Raw genomic sequence first — 19908 nt, 5'->3', positions numbered from 1 at the left:
ATCGCTAGCAATTGTTTACAGGAAACTCAAGACCGACAAAACTGGACAAAATTAGGGGAGCCCCATGTTCAACTTTGGACACAGAAGGCTGGATGATGAGATAGAAAAAACGTAATATATCGCTTTTTTTTATTAGTGCTTGAAAAACTATTGGGGAATATTATGTTTAGGAAGCAGACTATATTTAGTAACAAAAGAGGGAGGTTCTACAAATTTACTAATCATAAAATAGAGCTTTCATTGAAGATACATCCATGGTATAGCAACCTACGGGTCTGAAACTGTGCGGTGGAGCTCTAGACTAAGTAAATCTCCACCCAGAACAAATTGGATAAAAAAGTTCTCAAACCCGCGTCCTATAATTAATAGGAAACATTCTATTTAAATATAGGAAAATTGTCAATAACTTAAAACAAATAAACACAACGTATCAACTGAGAACATGATATGTATTCTGCGACTTTTGATCACCCAAACCTTAGGTGTGCCCTTGGGAGTCATGGTATAAGGGCTAAAGTGTTGCCTAAGCGGTGTCCCAGAGAGTTGTTGGCGAACACTGGGGAATTATTGACTTGGCACGGTATGAATGCGCTGCCATACTTGAGTATTCTGTCCCAACTTTCGTGATAGTAAAATGGACACTAAGACAAAAAGAGATGGCTAAGAAGAGACCTCAGAAATAAAAACGAGGAAAGGAGCAACAGTGATCACGGTCGCTGTATCTGTCCCAAATAGGCCTTGATAATCTCAATCCTGATATACCCAGATATGATCCTAAAGACCAAATAAATAAGTCCCAAAGAATGGCATGTTAATTAAAGACATACAATGAGCCAATTGGCTAACGATACTTGTACTTGGTGGAAGTCAAAAATGGCAAATATGGCACTCCTAGCATCAACAATGTGCTTAATACTAACAATAAAAACAAAAGATTAAAAACTTTAAAAACAATGTCTTCTAACTCACTACCAAAACTTAGAGACTTCCAGAAAAAAAAAACAATCAAGAAAGCAAAGTTTACTTCCAAAACAGCACAAAGGCAATGAAGTGAACACGCGCGAAATCAAATCCACATGCACTCAAATAGGAAGTGAAAGCCTAAATAGGGACCAATCAGCAGCAGTAGATTTGTTCCTGTTTGGCAATATTACTGTTGTATACACTCGCACGCCGCTAGTCATATAAGCGAGTTTCACACGCGGTGATTTCTCGTATGAGTTTTATTTTACTTTCGCGGATTAGGTTTGTCTATAACGGATTCGCGCTACTTATCACGTATGTCAATGTTTCTGTTGAACTTGTCGTAATCACTTATTCTTCTTCTTCTAGTGCTGACTACACTAATGAAGGTTGACTATAACAATTGCTATTCTTAAAAGCGTCTGTGTGTTGAAGCCGATCCAGTCGGGAATGTTTTTCAGCTAGGATATTTGTCGTCTACTAGGATCCCTTTTTCCTTCGATTTTACCTAATCGAAGCTTCATAACCAGCTGCAACAACTCGTTCTTCTCATTTCTAAGTATGTGCCCCAAATATGCTGTCTTTTTCCTTTTAATGGTGGTCAAAAGTTCTCTGTATCTTCCTCTTCTGTGCAAAACCATTTCGTTCGTACTATGATCCAAACTGTTCCCCAGTATTACAAATTGTGTTTAATGGAGTCTGCAGGTCTTTCTCACTTTCAGCGATAGTGACTGTATCATCGGCATAACGGATACAGTTTTTCAGTGCTTGCGTAAATAATTTTTTGGAGTATATATTAAATCGTAACGGTGAAAGTACACAGCCTTGTCTCACACCTCTACTTATCTGTTGCGCATCCGTGCTATGTATTTCTATCTAATGTTACCACAGCTTGTTGGTTCCAATAGAGATTTTTCACTATGTTAATATTATTCGCTTTTTCGCTTTAGACATCCCAAGAGAATGCTATGTTTAACTTTGTCCAAAATTTTCTAATAGTTTATAAATGTGACGAAAAGATTTTTTTATTGGTCTCGTCATAATTACTAAGATATGAGAATAAATCGTCTAAATTTTAGGGGAAACAAATTAAGAGAGAACGATTTTATTTTTCTGTCTGTCTTTCCAAATAGGTGGGGGTTAAATTCAGAAGTAGGAATTCTTGCTAGAGGTAGGCTTAAGTAATGATTTTGATATTGACGTTAGTAATTATAGGAATGATACAGCGAAAAATTTAATACGCCTGTGAAAACTTAGACAATGCACATGAGTCCATTAATTATTTAGGACATGCGCAAATAAAGTGAGAATTGTTAAATCATATCCAACCTGCAATGGAAGAAGACACCTCAAAAAGAAAAGGTGGTAATTTTTTATTAAATAATATTCCTTCTTCATTGTAAATCACTGTGTTTAACTCACACCTGCGAATGGCACACAATATCAATTTTCAGAAAGAGTAGAGTTACCCATTTTGCACCTGAACCCTTCGACGATATGTTAAATTGAATTGTTGTTCACATTAACTTTTTAAATTTCTTTTCACACTGTCATAAAATCAGTAATTTTAATATCCGGTAGTAGTAAATCTTGCGACCTTAAAGATCCCGTTTGTTTTGTACTTTTTGAACAAGATAAATATACAGTGCAGGTTGGATCGTTTTCTAAACGAAGAAATGTCACGCACACTTAAATGGACGCAGATAATGAGATAACGACGTATGAAGAGGTTGTTGATTTTTACTTTTTTCATTTTTCCCCGAATGAAATAAAAGAATGGTAATAAGTGCTGATTTTAATTTCTCTATTAGAGATTCTGCACGTTAAATCAAAACCTATTATCTTTATTAAATTCGTTTTATATTATTGTTGCAATTTACTATTTTACTGGGAAAAGCCACAATTTTACTTTGAAATAAGTTTATTTTAACGTTCCGATTTCCACTTCGGAAATTTTCGATTTCCGAACATCAGAAGTTTTGTGTATTTCGTGTTTCTATTGAATTATGCTCTATTATACAAGTCACGCGAATATGAAGAGTCTGTGACATTACAACATAGACAAAATCATTTCTGATTACCGACTACGTTGCAGAAACGATTTAAAAATCAGTTTCAAACGATTAACAGCGTTTAAAGTAAGGCAAATGACAAGCATATCATGCGCACTAATACTACAACTTAACATCAACATAGCAAAAAAAAAGTTGAAGGCGAGTTAGCTAGACAAAGATCCAGAGAAATATCTCCATCGCGCTGGTCGAACCAAACTCCGCAAGACTGGATACTTCTTCTTGGCAGTAAAACAACATGCACTGTAACGATTCAAAAATCTTTTATGTCTTTTAAATTCCATTTAATTAAGAAAGCAGTAACTTTTATGCGACTCTGTATAAGGTTTAATTCTGCGACACATATATTCCAAGGTTAGTTTACGATAATTGGCGAAAAACACTTAGTGTCTCTTTAAATAGAATAAACATGAATGTTTGTTTTACTCAGCCTAAATTACGTATATCGGAGTTTTCCATTAGGACCGGCCTGAGAATAGTAGTTAATAATGCACCGATCAAAGGCTTCAGCGTTGAGTCTCTTAGCCCGTGGAGAAATTTTTGCAACTGAAATTGCGATGATGTGTAAGTTTAAGAAATATTATTCATTACTGGTCAAGCTTTTAAACTTATTCTCCAGCCTAAGAGCACCAGCATTATCTCCTGAAATAATGTTACCCTTTTCAACTTCTAGGTTCTTTATTTTCACTTGGAACTCATCACATGTACTGCATGTGTCTTTCCCGGGATACCCAAATGACAAATTAAATTCGGTTAAGCAAATTGTTCTATAAGTTTCGTAAGACACTTTTAAATTTGGATATTTTCAATATACTTTCTGTGCATGTTATTAATAGCTCTGGTAAGTATATTTTGGAAGATTCTGCCAAGTTGTAATGGCCTTTTCTGCCTTTAAACGAACTAATGTGGTTCACTACTGCTTCTCTCTGTTTTTTGGAGAGTTTCCTAGGTGTTAAAGAATGCTTTCCTCTTTGATCTCTTGGAAACATGCCAAATTCTTTTAAAGATTTTTAAAGGACCTCCATATTTTTCTTGGTTATAACATGGATGGCCATAAAAGCTTTAAAGCAAACCTAAACTTCTTTTATTGGATTCTCATCATTTATAAACCTTACTCTATAACTATATCCGGCATCTTTAAATTTAGCATTCTCTTTCATTTGACGTGAACGTCGGTTTTGAATTTGTTGTAAGGTAATTAGACCACATAAATATGAGATATGTTCATCAACAGAACACGTTAAATTAAATTGCTTTAAAATACTGTTCCTACAGCCTTCAGAAACATTTTGAAAACATTGCAATTTTTACAGTGACAGTCAGGCCCTGGAACATGGCTTTATAATCTAAGTTTTTTACTTGCATCAGTCATGGGGCCAAATGATCTTCTTTTCTTACTTAACTTTACATTTGCTGAACTACTTACATCCATATCATTTATTTCTTTATCACTTGGCATAGTAAAATGATTTTGTATCAGTAACTTGAAGAAACTAACCTCAAAGCAATACACGAAAACAATGAGTAACAATAAAAGCATCTTAACTTGTTTCTGAGTGATTCACAACTGACATTGCCCCTTCTTAACCGGTAACATCCTGACATTCCCCTTTCTTCTCCTGTATAGGTATTTTATTATTCGTGTTTTCTCATGACACAACCCAATTTTATCCAGTGTTATTTACGTACAGTGAAGTACAGAATATAACCTAGCTAATGAATTACTAAAACAAAAAATAAAAATTTCTGCCATTCCTCCTTTTTCCCCTGTACCCTTCAATTCTGATCGATTCCAAAAATATTTTTAAAAAAGTAATCTCTACCCTCTCAAGATTAAGAAATCAACTTAAGAAGAGAAGATGGAGCTATAAATATTGATCTCATTCATTTACTGAACGTTAATAAACATAAATTTCATTGCGACGTATTCTTTAATGGCATTGTCAGAAATGAAATTAAATATTTTCCCTCCGTCAAACTCGCTCTAAATCGCCATCGATATCTCAATACAATATTCAGTATTGAAATGTTGCACTTATGTAGGTATCTCCTATCGCATCGAAGCAATCTTAACTGGCTTTGTAGTGAATCATTATAAAATTCCGAACATTTTTCTCTTCAACACTGGCATGTTAAAAATATATAACCCCGTTGAAATTAAATCAAAGCTGCGATCTCTGAAAGAAAAATAGATAATCAGTATGCACCCCGCTTACCGCCCGGACTCGTGATGATGGATTTACGGGGTTTTGGGGAATAGAGGGAGGCGGAAGGCGAACTTGGGGTATTTTGGAACTGGAGATACGATCTGAATACGGGAAATGCGTAAAAGCAGAATTTAAGGGTCGTAATCATTTTCTAGCACATATTTAGAGCGATTCGTGTTTTGGTATCATAAAATAGATCAATCTATAACATGAATACAGCATTTAAAATTAAAAAAATATGCAATACTGGTTGAATTTCCATCTATAACATTTCCCATGCATCTTCCATATAGTTTTCGCTCTTTAGTCAGTGAATCGTTACATACCGCATATTAACTTAAGATTTCTACAATGAAATGGAAGATACAGAAAATTAATCATCAGCCGCTTCGGCTACGACGGCAGCTGGAACGCCACAAACATCTTCGCTATCCAAAACGGAAAAAAAGGCAAAAAATCCAAGGGCAAAACTTTGTCATCTTCCAACGTCTGAAATGGTGAACAATGCTATCAAAGGGCTCAAGGAAAGAGGTGGTTCTTCTCTTCGAGCTATCAAGAAGTAAATTACTGCAAATTACAAAGTAGATGCGGAAAAAGTTGCACCATCCATCAAAAAATATTTAAAAACTGCAGTTGCTACTGGATCGTTGATGCAAACAAAAGGAAAAGGCGCATCAGGATTTTTCAAGTTAGCGTCTACCTCATCGGTGTCTTCTGGATCTATAAAGCCTAGTTCCGGAGAAAAAAAGAAAGTTGGAAGAACAACTAAACCGAAAAAAACTGCCGCCGCAGCAAAACGTTCTGCTGCCGGCGAAAAGGCAAAATCTGTAAAGAAAGTGACAAAGGCTGAAAAAGCCGCATCAAAGACAGATCAAAGGCAAAGAAAGTTGAAAAGAAGTCTGCACCTCAAACTGCGTCATATCCATCCGCAGTTCCGACATCCGCAGAGGCCAAAGTAAAAACACCAACCAAAGGGAAAAAATCAAATAAAGGCAGTCCTACGAAATACCCAAGTGCACCTAAGCCAAAAACAGCCAAGGCTGCTGCAAGTTCATCAAAAGCTAGAAAAGCTGCTGCTCCTAAGAAGAAGAAGTAATTGGACGAATTAATATCTTCGAATTATTAAAAACAAATCTTATAATTCTGTCATTGTTTCCTTCATGTCTTTAGAATCTGTTAGATGTCTCTTCTGTCTCCTTGTGAGGCTCAATTCTACTATTTTTTTCCCATCTGCTGTCACTGGCTCTTCTAACATTTCTGCACCAAAATTTAATATTTTCTGTTTAATACCTATCAATATTTCTTCCTCTAACAATATTGCCTGTCTTATTTCTGATAGGATTCTTCTTTTTTCTGTCCCTTCTGGTTGCTCTCCATCATGTTGCAACTATCTTGGTATAGTTTCTTTTGTTTATTTTCTAATTGTTCGCATAACAATTCGTATTAATGTTTTATTGGTCTGTATTTTTATTTTTATGCTAGGTGTCCACACCAAATGGAGTTTCGTTGTCTAATTTGTGTTCTTGTTTTTCATAATCTTTGTTTCTTCAGTTTCTTTGTTTAGTTGCAAATCTCTGGTCCCTTATCTTTATCGCTTCTTTTTTTATTGCTACAAAGCATTGTGTCCTAGAGTTGTGATCTCGATAATGAGTAGATAAGTCTTCCTTAGGGCGATAAATACCATATGGATATAATTATTTTTTACTTCGTTCTTTTCTAACAGTTGTTCTAGTTTGTAAGTGTGATCTGTAAATCATCTACCTGTCGTAAAGCCTGCCTGAATTTCATTGATTTTGCCAATTGTTGCTTGCTCTATTTTTGCTGTCAGTATTCTAAACCCTTTAAAACTTTCTAGTTCTTAAACTCTTGATAGTTTTCCCAAATCGTGAAAACTATCGAGAGACTTTACATTGCACACATGCATTTGGTGTACAATTGTAGGCAATTTAATGTCAGGAACCAAACCAAACAGAAATATCTCCCTTCTTGCCAATGTCGATTATTCAATTATGTCCCTAACTGTACTGTGCTGATTGATCAACCAGCAGCCCATAATAGACCAGATCTCAACTAGATACGCCACACTTATTGATGACACCTAACAACAATAATATGAATGTTAAATACAACAAAAATATCACCTGGTCCAGAGATCTTGAAATGCAAACAAGAAGACAAAAGAGAATGGAACAGCGACGAAAACTTTCTCTATAACAGCAAACAGCTGAATCTTAGTGAACATCTCTATAAGATCCTACAAAAATCGGTACTGCTTGCGATGTCCCGATTGTTTTTTTTTTCGGTGCCATATTAGGTGCCTCTAACGTTGGCAATTACATTGGCGAATTGTTAACTGTCTTCAGCTAATTAGCATAATTGTTCGGCACTGCGTATTCCTGTCTAATCGCGAATGTTCTTAAGCCATGACATCTGCTTCTTTCCAGTTTCTTTGCTCCCCTCAATTTTACCATACATGAGCTGAAGAATTCTGTACTGGTCTCCCCTAAGATCATGCCCTAGGTATAAAATTTTTCTTATTTTATTTTCTTATTTATCTTCTTATTCAAAGCATTCTTCAATGTAACCACATCTCAAGCATCTCTAGGCGATTGATGGTATCAGTCTTCAGAGTATATGTAACAACACTAACCAAACATAGCATTGGATCATTCTTTGGCGTAATTTTAGGTTTAAGCTGTGGTTACAGAAGTGGTTATGATTTCATAAGTGAGTAATTCCCAAGGTTTTGTTGATCTATCTTTTGTCGTACGGTTGTCTAAATATCATAGATTTTGTGTTAGAAACATTCATTTTTAGACCGAATCTAACAACGCTTAAAAGTCTTGGAGACTATCGCATAAAATAACAGTGTCTCCAGCGTATCTAAGATTGACCATTGACTCAGTTGACCATTGATTTTTACTCCAAAGTCTTTTTTCTTACAAAATCTATTTGCAAATTGTATCCAAGTAGATATTGTACAACAGCAAAGATAGAATGCATCCCTGTCTGACGTCTTTTTGAATGTAACATTCGCCGGTTAATTTCCCATCGACTCGTATGACTGCTTTCTGCTTCCAATAGAAGTTTTTTATGATACATAGGTCTCTACCATCAATGCCTTTGGTTCTTAATATGTTCAAAAGCGTTCCATGCTGTACCCTTTAAAAGCCACATAAATATCTATACGTTGGTGGCGCGGTCGCGGCATTTTTGTAGAAGAACATTTAAGCCAAAATATGTCGTATGGCTACCCATCGCATGCTTGAATCCAAACTGGTTTCATCTAGGTCTCTTTCGCAATGACTTCTTATTCTCCTGTGAACAATGCGAAGAAACATTAATGTGTGGCTTATCAGACTTTTCACATCGTCACATATTTTGCCCTCTGCTTCTTCGGAATTGCTATAAAAACAGACTTAGATATTCCTCAAGTATTTTATCAGTCTGTAGTGTACACGTTAATAAAAGCTCGACTACAGCACTGATGTGGCTCTTTTGTATCATTTTTAAGAGTTTAGCTGGGATGTTGTTTGCTCCAGTTGATTTCTTGGTATTGGCTGGTTTTATTGCATGATGAACTTCAGATTTTAAAATTTCAGGTCCTTCTTGATTTACATGTTTGTCCAGATGCGTAAGAAAATTCTTTGGATGTACTACAGCATATCAAGTCATCTAGAGCTCGATAATATAAGAAGAGTATTTCAGAGCTCAATAATTTTGATATCATAAGCATCTGAATGAGTAAATTTTTCTCTTAAATGAAGTGTAAGAGACAACTTATTACTGCAAAACAAATAAATAATTAGCAGTTTTGCTACCAAACTGACGTACGATTTTTAACACCTTTTAAACCACTCTGATCAAAATTAGTTGTTAATGGTAAGTGGAATGACTGATAATGAAGTTAGACTCTCATTGGATAACTAATGGAGACTCTAATGTGTAAGTTGATTTCAAAGAATTACTTAAACTACAGTTAAATAAATTCACCCCTCAGAAATACGTCAATAATATCAAAGTTGACAATGTATTGGAAACAGTGCATAAGTAAATGAAAAAGTTAATAATAATAAAATTTGGAGAAAAGTAAATAAAGTAAGTAAGTTCCAACATAACTCTAATTTGACATTATTAATCTTCATTTATCCATTTATTAAATAGCAGCGACATTGTTTAGATCCCACTTGCAAGTATCTGTCGTGTGTTGACACGAAGTTGATAAGAAGTGGACATCGCATATATTTGCCATACATCTCTTCCCATTTTTACTACTTCTATATTATTGTGAAATATCTGCAACAATCTATACAGGAACAAGTATCGTTATATTGTAGTTATTTCTTAGATATAATTATTCTAATTATAAAAAGATATATGTGCCTTATAGAAGATCACGATTTCGTAATTGCGTTCGCCATATCGTGACAAAATTGATCATAAACTACGGAATCGAAAAAAAAATCTTGCTGCGGATCGTGAAACGGTTCTGAATCTTAATAAAATTGTTTCCTTATTGGATTTGCGAAAGCAATTTGCAAAATTGGATACAAATATACGTGGGGCTGTTTAATTCACGTATGTAAATGTCATAGTAAATTAGGCAAGTTAGTGTTTTGCATTTAGATGAACAAACAGTGATAAGAACTGCTTTAGGTCACATCACTAAGACATCTCGGAATCGATCTTCATAAAAATGATCTTGTTTGGCATTACTGCTGCGACTATATTCTTAATAGTAGTCGATAATGGAGTAAAATAAACACAGTTATAATAAAAAATATAAGAATAATAATATCATAACATATAGATATAATAACAGCAGGAGAGGGAATTCTCTCTCCTGCTGTCACTCAATATGTAGATTCTTCGATTTTATAATAATTTTTAAACTGTTCTTTGTCTCGTGTTGTGTAAATGTGTTAGTTAATGTTTATGCCATTCATCAAATTGTTGGATAGCTTAATTTTGACGAAATGCCCCTGAAGATGTTCTAGGAGCGAAAGTAGGTACTTGGGCAAGATCTAATAAAACCTGTGCTCGATATCTGCCTTTTATATATATATATATAAGCGGGGATCCTACAGCTTCTGCCGCTTCCCGCATTTCGATCGCCATCTTTTTCTATTTTTCCAGGTGTCTTCATCAATGGCTCTATCTTTCATGGTTTCCATAACACCTTGTATCCAAGACTTGGCTGGTCTTCCTCGTTTCCTTCTATTACTTGGATTGTATTCCATAGCTCTTTTTGGCCATCTGTTGTCGTCCATCCTCTGTACGTGTCCATACCATATTAACTGTCTAGTTTCTATTCTTTCAGAAGTTGTATGTACTCTATCTGTTTTTCTTCTAATTTCAGAATTAGGTATACGTTCTACTCTTGATATACGGCAAGCTCTTCTTAGGTAGTCCATTTCAACCGTGTCAACTTTTTTCTTTCCTTTTACTGTCATTTGCCAACATTCTGCTCCATATGTAAGAATGGGCTCTACAATTACTTTGTAGATAGTCATTTTAGTTCTCATAGTAGCTTTGTTGGACCAAAGTATCGAATTCAGAATTTGAACACTCTTCCTGCCTTGTTGCACTCTATAGTCTATATCTCGTTCCGTTGTTCCTTTACTGCAGATAATACTTCCCAAATATTTGTATTCGTAGCACCTTTTCATTTGTCTAATTTCCAAATCCGGGTCTTCGTCTTCATTGCCTATTCGCATATATTCTGTTTTAGACATATTCATACTCATCCCCCATTTTTCGTATTCATCTTTGAGCTTTCTAAGCATATAATCTGCATCTTCTTCACAGCTTGAAATTAGTACTTGATCATCTGCAAAGAACAGCGTTGTCAGATAATGGTTGTTAAGCTTCAACCCCATTCCCGCACATTTTTGTCTCCACTGGTGCAGTGCTTCTTGGATATATATTTTGAATAGGGTGGGGGAAAGACAACATCCTTGTCTCAAGCCTTTCGTTACTGTAAATACCCTTGAGAAAGTATTTCCTGTTTTTACAGTGCTTTGAGGACATTTATAGATGTTCAGTATTGCTTTTAGATATGTTTTACTAAGGTCCGTTTTCGTCAAGACACTAAATAAGAGTTTTAAAGGAACTGTATCATACGCCTTCTCCAGATCTATAAATACCAGATGCGTAGGGAGGTTTCGAGCTGTTCGTTTTTCAATTACTTGTTGAAGGGTAAATGTGTTGTCCACGCACGATCTTCCTGCTCTGAAGCCGCTTTGTTCTTCTATCTTCTATCTGCCTTTTATTTGATTAAAAATATTTAATTAGATAATAATTTACAATAATTAAAAAATTACTATCTAAGTTAAAAAAATGTACGGACGGACCCCATTCTGGGCATGCCAGTAAACCGAATGTCCAAAGGTATAGCTTTGATAACTATTTTAAAATCATAGTATCAACGAGGGAAGACTGGTAAACGGATCCGCCAAGAATGGCAAACTCAAGCTTGTATACAGATCTTTCCGAAACCAAAGAAGGTACAGAGGGCAGGTATTTAGACCACAAGACCAAGGACAGAAATCGGGTTAAGTTTAAGAACATATGCTACAGTATTTCATTCAAAAGTTACAGCTATACAAAGGATTGTTATGGAACTCATACGACGGCAAGTGGAGAATGACATAATCGTAATCTACTCCTGACAGCCGAGCAGCTCTAAAAGCTCAGTTCTGTGAAGGTTGATTCAAAACTTATGTAGGACTATTTGGATACCCTCTACCAGATGAGAAGTCAGAATAGACGGACACTATCCCGGGCTCCATGGCTCAAAGGCTATGTAGGCAATGAGAAGGCTGATAAACTGGAACCAGAATAATTGGCCCCGGTCCTTGTTTTGGGGTTGCGAACACACACAAAACAGCAGCCATTGAAAATGGGTGCAAGAAAAGTCTTTGGAATGGTGGAAAAATGCACCAGGACAAAGAAAGTTCATTAACTGACATTTAGCAAAATTCACAACAGCCTTACTGACGGACAATCGAAAGATGTCAGGGTGATAGTGGGTCTGCTGACTGGACACTATAGGCTCAATAAGCATTTGAGACGCAAGGGCTTGACGGAAGAAAATACTTTTCGGTTCTGTCTAAAAGAGGAGTCTGCACATCTGCACGTCTTATGTCAGTGTGAAGGCTCACAAGGCTGTGGCATCTAGAACTCGGAGAAGAAAAATCAGTCTCTATAAAGGGACCCCTCTCAAGGCTGTGGAAGCTCATTTAGAGAATATGTTTGGATGAGAAGCTTTAAGTGACAAAGGGAAGAACAAAAGATATGTAAAAGTCGCAGTGTGTCAAGCCGAGAGTTGTACTTTTTAATCTGTATATGGTGAAGAGCTTGAAGTGGCTGATTTTCACCAAATTTTACCAGACTTCTCCTAGACACGAAACGATCGGAAGCTCGGCATTCATTGAATTGTGTATCTGCCGCGTATGAACTACTGCTAATTGTCAGAAGATACTCAGGACGAGTCAGTCAAAAGTGGTCGTTTTAATATCTGCGCGACGCAACTTCAATATAACTAGAGTTTGTTGCAAGATTTTACAAAAATAGAGGAAAACAAATGTGAAGGAATTCAAGCAAGTTTTAAAAACTATTTGTTTATAAAATATATATAAACAGACTATTAATATTCGAGAAGGAAGTCCTCCAATATTGGGCCGAATAAATGAGAATGGAAGATAGAAGATCATCAATCGGGGATACAACTTTAAGCTATACAGAAAGAACAAAAGATTAGCTGAAGCCAAAGATATAATCAATGGGAAAAAAATTAGACATTTAAGAGATTATTTCCGATGTACTGTTGGGAAAGCCGAGGACGAACTGAACGAAGAAGTAAACCAACAAAGATTAAGACAGAGGGATGATGTAGATAAAGATGCCCATAATGTCGGTGTTGTAAAGCTGTAATAGATAGGGCCACATGGAGGAAGAAGCTTATGAAAGACGGGAGTCAGCTTAGCCGTAGCACGAATGATGACGATGAAATAGATGCATCAACTGTGTAGAGTCTTCTCCAAAGAGCCTTGTAAGTTTGCCAGGTGAGCAAGTATCTGTTTTCGCTCAGCGAACTAGTTTTAAGATGCTCTAGAATGTCTTCAAGAAGTCTTCTCCTTCTAACAATACGTATCTTTAAGAATTCTTCTCCTTCCAACAGTATCTGCTGCTAATTGTTCTCCCTTATATTTTTTTATGTGGACCCATTATATAAAGAACACTCAGGAAAAGTGTGGTTTTTGTACACTATAACTCTTTTTCCTTTTTTTAGCTTGGTTGTCTGTACTGATAAACATTAATTTTTTACTTTAGGATTGTCATTCCAAACAGACACAATTGAGAAGATTTTTTTTGTTTAAAAAAATTAACCCCATTCGTGCCATTGGAAAATTAGCATGACTTGACAGTTTTCATCCAGAAATATGAATTAAGGCCAAAACTTGTGTTATTTACTATATATATATATATATATATATATATATATATATATATATATATATATATACGTTTATAGTTTATATTTTTTAAACTATGTTTGTAAAAATTTAAGAATTTTCTATACCATGCAATTCATTTCAATTTAAAATCTCAGCATTTTAAGATTTATAAGGACATTATGATAGTAACCCATCTTCCAATTCGTTTCGAGAATATAATACGCGTCTCAGCGATACACGTACGTACGCAAATATGATGATAGGAGCGTGTCCCTAGTAAGCCTGTGCAGCGGAAAAAAAGAATACCATGTGAAAAAAAACGCGAAAGTGGGCCCGCCGTCTCGCGCACCTCCCAGCGACACATGCGCAACAGAGAGCATGGCCGCGGGGCGGTTATGCGGCCGTTGCTATAGTAACGGGGTCCTCCTTCTTTGCGCCGACAGACGCGACCGCGTAGTGGGGCAGCCAGAGCTTGCGCTCGCTACGTTCATGCAAAGCTAGACGTGGAGGCGCTGTTGCCATCGAAACGGGAGTCAAGGTGTCTGGAGAATTTTATAGACTAATAGATTTAAAAGTAAATGTATTCAAATTTTATCACCGAATAGCAGATGTAGAAATTAAATAGCGATTTTATTTCATTCACACTTTAAGAATATTTGCATCTTAAAGATGCTTAACAAAACAATAGTTTATTTTTACATTAGGACTAAGAGATTTAAAGAAATTATTAAAATAATACCACTAGCATTGGTCTATATACTGATTTAATGACACTTAATACAAATATATTTAAGTAGAGAGGAATCCAAAACTGCTTGTTGCCAAAAAAGACGAATATGATACCTAATACATTCTGATTTCTAAATTATATTCAAATGACATTTAGTATCGACAACACTGTAACTTCCGGGGATATTTCTATTAATGTAAAGAAATTTTGAAGAAATATCTGTAATGGATTGTTACCGTCTACAAAATTGCCAAACATGGTTAAGTACTAAATAGACAAATGGTAACTATGCAATTTTTAAGCACTGCTGAACTATTTAGTCTAGAATATTTTCCACCTCGAAGCTCGAATATTGACTTTATGAAGACCAAATAGGGTCTAAAGGTCAAGGGCCTAACCAAAGCTAAACCATCTTCGGAGTCAGCACACTATTTTACAGGACACTAATTTATTACTAACAAGTACTTAACGTGTTGAACTTTTCTGATAAATGGTTGGATAATATGTCTATCCTCCACAGTTTTTCCATTATATTTTTTTCGTTCTTGTCAATTGTTTATTATTAAACAATGGTAATTTCAAAAAAACACACACCAGTTATAAACATACTAGTCAACAACAATCTAGTTGAACAAGTGAAAAAGTATCTAGGCTGTTGGATACATGAAACCTTAGACCAAGAACAAGAGGTTAAATGTAGAATAGAACAGGCAAGAAACACCTTCTTAAAGATGCGACAGTTACTCACTACCCGTAATCTTGATTTGTCCCTACGATACCGCATAATAAAGTGTTATGTATATAGTGTACTATTAAACGGCGTGGAAGCTTGGACGTTAACAGTCAGCTCATTACGACGTTTAGAGAGCTTTCAGATGTGGGTATTTCGTCGTATGCTGAAAATTCCATGCACCGACCACGTTAGAAATGAAGAAGTTTTAAGGCGTATGAATAGAGAACGTGAACTCACAGAAATTGTCAAGAAGCGTAAAAGGTCTTATCTTGGACACATATTTAGACACGACAGGTATAACTTCCTTCAGCTTATTACAGAAGGGAAAATAGAAGGCAGACGCGGCCCGGGTAGACGACAAATGACCTGGCTGCGCAACATCAAAAATTGGACAGGATTACACTTTCAAAGTTTAATAAGGAAAGCCCAAAATAGGGAAGACTTTGCAGAGGTCATCGCCAACCTTCGCTGAGAAGACGGCACCTAAAGAAGAGAAAAAGTCAATTGTTTAAGGATCAAACTGTGGACATCTGATTCTAAAGATAAATGTGATAGCCACCTTTAACTTTATTTATTTCTTTAATAATATTCAATGATTTGGTAGTGTTTTTAGATAGGGCTAAAAATTATATCACGACAATGGACACTGTAATGAAGCTCTAGCGTGAGTATGTACAGTTGAAACCATATAATTAAAGACGCAATATAGAAATGAGTTTGTTCGTTGAAGGTACTCGATAAAAGCCTTGATTACTGGAAGTTTACGAAATAACTCAGTTGGAACATAAGGAGATGACTTTTCTATCACTTTGCAAATAACAACTGAGTAATAATAAAAGCTCAGATAACTGTAAATAACCATCCTTAAGAAATTCAAATAGACATTTTCCATCTCGAACGAAAATGGGACGCTATAAATAAGTACACCTTACAGAAGATAAAATATCCAAAATTATTGACATTTGATTGACATTTAAGCACCTACTAGTGGATATTAAGAAAAATATCGCTCTTTTAAATGATATAACACTGTTTAACATCGTGAAAAATATTAACTGTGCGTATAAATTAAAAACTGTTTATTTTGGGAAGTATCAAAGTAAAACATGCCTATTAGAATGGGTAATTTATGTTTGGAATAATTAGACTAATCCAGACTTATTAGTCTTGATTCTTATAATTGGAAACTAGGATTTTTTTTCCTTTTAACCGACTATATTTGTTGGTGTTAGTCAATACGTAGGTATTTTCAGAAGATAAGAGAATTTACAACATTCTCATATATCTACTAATACAGAAATTACTAAGAAGTTATAAGAATACTAGTCTAAGATCACTGGTTTGAGACCATATTTTGCATTTGTATGTCACAGTTTTATAGACAACGTTGAATAGACAAGTATCTCAGTGAACGCTAACAGCTCATTAAGCTCCATGACCTCTCCTCGAGAGGGGTCATGGGAGTCTAAGCTCTATTTTATAACATATGTGATCGCTGGCATAAATCCTTGTTTTTGGAAGTCGTTTGTTGAAATAAACGGTTGTACTCCATTGGGCCGACTTCTAAGCCCAGTAATCTGGTAATCATAAGCACGGTGGCAGCTCAGTTAAATTAAAAATTGAAACATTTCTGGTGTCTGTGCGGAAACCGATAAGCCATTGCCATATGCTCTGAGCTACGGACCAGTGGACCAGATCTATTTCATTTTATTCCATCCTAGTTTTTTTCTTTAAATGAGGAGGTAATTCCGGACATAATGCTAGGTATGTCTTTGACCTCAGGCGGTAACAGATAGGGCTGGCTCTAGCAGGGCCATCTCTATCTGCTCTTGACAGTCAAGCAGCGCTAAGAGCTTTGGAAGCCCAAAGTCAGCTCTAAGCTGGTTCTTAGGTTGCAAGAGAGTACTTGCTGATATTGCGCGGACCAATAGGGTTAAATTGGTATGCACTTCTGCTGAGTTCTAGAACTTCTGGGCCAGTTGTGGAGGTATGAGATAGGCTAGCTCCTAGGAGCCGTCCAAAAATTTTACAGCCCTTCTTCTCCTTCTACAGCGTAGATGCTCTCTGGTGGTCAGTATGCTTACCGGCCACTGTAAGACTCAGGAGGCACCTACATCTGCTTGGATTGGCGGATAGCCCACGGTGCTGTCTTTATAATGAGGAGGACGAAACCTCAGATTGTGACAGATCCTGGGTTTGGCCTTTATGCAACCCATCCAAATGGGAGAGTTACCCTTAAAGAGACTTGTCGCTTTCTGTGAGATCACAAGGTTACTACAAGAAATAGACGTTTGGAACGGCAGAAATAGCTCAGATTTGGAGACCCTGTTGATTATATGCCGAAGACTAGGTCCCTATCCTAGGGGGTGATACCTATAGGGGTGATACAATGGACCCGTCTAAGTGTGTGAAGGGCTCACAAATAGGCCCTACCGCGATCTACCATAACCAACCATGTCTTTGATTTCCTAATAGATTTGTTCATTTTTTCTGGTCTTGGATTATATTATCCAACCATCTTCTTTTTTTAACTATCTTTTAGCATGTACATGGTTTATAAAAATGTGGTATATGTTTTGTTCAACTGTCTTGATATATGGATGAGACTTTGAATATTTTACCGTATTTTTTCTGCATTATTGTTAGCCTTGTTCTACCTTTAGACCTAAATTAACACTTTCTTATATTGTACTATCCATTAGAGTTTGTAACTCTTGTGTCTATTATATAATAGCATATCTTTACATTTTAGCGTAATTTCTTAGTAACGATTGTGTTCCCATAATTTAATTATATGTAATTTAGCGTAACCAATGGAAAACAGTGGTTATAGTTTACGTACTTAGCAACTTCCATTCAAGCACAAGTTTTGGTCAAAGACCAACTTTTATCTAAAAACAAAATACTTATTTATTCATTAAATAAGTATTTACTTTGTCACGATATTTATACATTAGAATGTTTGATAGCTAAAATAGATCTTATACGTAAATAAAATTGCTACTTACCGGGACTACCGAGGAAGACAGAGGAATAAAGGACGCCCCGGCGCGCAGCGTCGCTGGCCGCCCGAGCGTCCGTAGGTGACGACCATTCTCGTCGCGGACACCACTTGCCTGCAATAAAAAAAATATGTTAGTACAACGTGACCTTAGTACACAGACTTTAGATGCTGCTATTAACATTCGTAAATTTTCTATGCCGATTGCGCCAATTTAGTTAAAAAAATATTTCTTTTTTAAATACATAGTACAGCTACTTTATATATTTATTAAAACGATAGATCATTTGAGAGCAGGTAGGTTAAGTTTGAAAAAGAAAATTATCACCTTTTGAAACTATTTAAAAGCTTTCTTTATGCATATTTGCTTGTTCGGGGTGAAAAATGCATATTCTGACATACAAATATCAGAATCATCACCATGATCGTCATCAAGGGCATGTACTTAATAGACTCTTATACTGCTCACCCTTCAGAACAGCATAAGAGTTTACCAGGATAGTTTGCTACACTTTTATTACGCTATTATTATTCGTTACAATATAGCCATATTGTCACAATATGGTTCACAATTTATTCTAGCTAATTACAAAGGTGTCTGTTGATCGAATTGCAAAGATTAACGGAAAACGAAATATTGCACGTAAAAGTGTTGAGACTGATATTAAAACAATCAACAACCTGCATTATGACCAAACGGCAAAAATGAGGACAGACAACCAACTGAGCAAAGACGTTTTGAAAAGGACAGTGATCAGATATTAGTGTGGCTTATCGCCCTACTTTTAAATATTTACCAAGAAAACATATTTAAATCAGATCGATGAGAGCCTACTGATAAATAGAAATCGTCTGAATAATTTTAGATTGCAGAGGACACAATAATCTTCGCAGATAACCTGCACGGTTACAGACACTAGTCACTAAGGTAGCAAAAACAAGTCAAGAATACTGCCAGAACTTTGGTACTAAAAAAGAAAGGTTATACTTGTTAGTAAAAACAGATCGTTACAACAATTAATAATCATCAGATAAAAATAAAAAAGTAAAGACAATAGCTTTTAAGTAAATCTTTTCTTTTCTATGCGTACCTGAAAAATTGACTCATATTTGTATACAATTGTAACATAATAAACAGCTATGTATATTTGAATAGCACTATAAACAATCAGTGAAATCATTTAAGTGAAATTATATAGTGTATAGAGCATTCTAGAGCTTCGTTTGATCAGCTTTCTTTGGTGCTACATCCTTTCAGTTCTTCTTGACGGGATATAATTTTAGACGCTACTGGAGGCTTTTGAGATTTGGTGTTACAGAAAAATATTGAGAATCTGCTGGTGGATAATGTATCAAACAGTAAAGTCATTAGAAGACTTGGTAAGGAATGTGATATTGTTTCACTAGTGCAGAAGCGCATGCCAGAATATCTGGGCCACATAATGAGAAACCAACAGCTACTGTAGCTTACATTTTTACGAAAAGTACAAGCAGAAGAAGTTCGTGCATAGAGAGAATTTCCTGGCTTTATATTCTTAGAAATTGATTTTTACTATCTACCACCGGACTATTTAGAGAAACAACAAATAAAGTGAAAATAGACATGTTATTTGCCAACATCGGTAGCGGATAGGCATTTTAAGATAAATAAGTGTGACTAGCAGAAAAAACAAAGGAAATAACATTTCATAAAGTTCGCAAAACGACGTATTTTCGTCTCGACTTCATGTCAATGTCAATAGT

The 19908-nt window shown here is 35.7% G+C and overlaps 1 protein-coding gene across 1 annotated transcript in view; it reads right to left on the bottom strand.

Moving 5' to 3' along the window:
* Positions 1-19606, bottom strand: part of LOC140444252 (homeobox protein homothorax-like) — a 174276-nt gene extending 154670 nt beyond the window's left edge. The window contains exons 1-2 of the mRNA XM_072535998.1: positions 19414-19606; positions 18173-18280 (exon numbers count right to left, since the gene is read on the bottom strand). Of these exons, the coding sequence (XP_072392099.1) occupies positions 18173-18280; positions 19414-19606 (301 nt within the window). The remainder of the gene's footprint in view (positions 1-18172; positions 18281-19413) is intronic.
* Positions 19607-19908: the final 302 nt, after the last annotated feature.

The sequence above is a fragment of the Diabrotica undecimpunctata genome, chromosome 6, assembly GCF_040954645.1.
Source record: "Diabrotica undecimpunctata isolate CICGRU chromosome 6, icDiaUnde3, whole genome shotgun sequence".
Classification (NCBI taxonomy): Eukaryota; Metazoa; Arthropoda; class Insecta; order Coleoptera; family Chrysomelidae; genus Diabrotica; species Diabrotica undecimpunctata.
The sequence above is the reverse complement of the archived record's forward strand: the minus strand, read 5'-3'. Positions and strand labels throughout refer to the sequence as shown.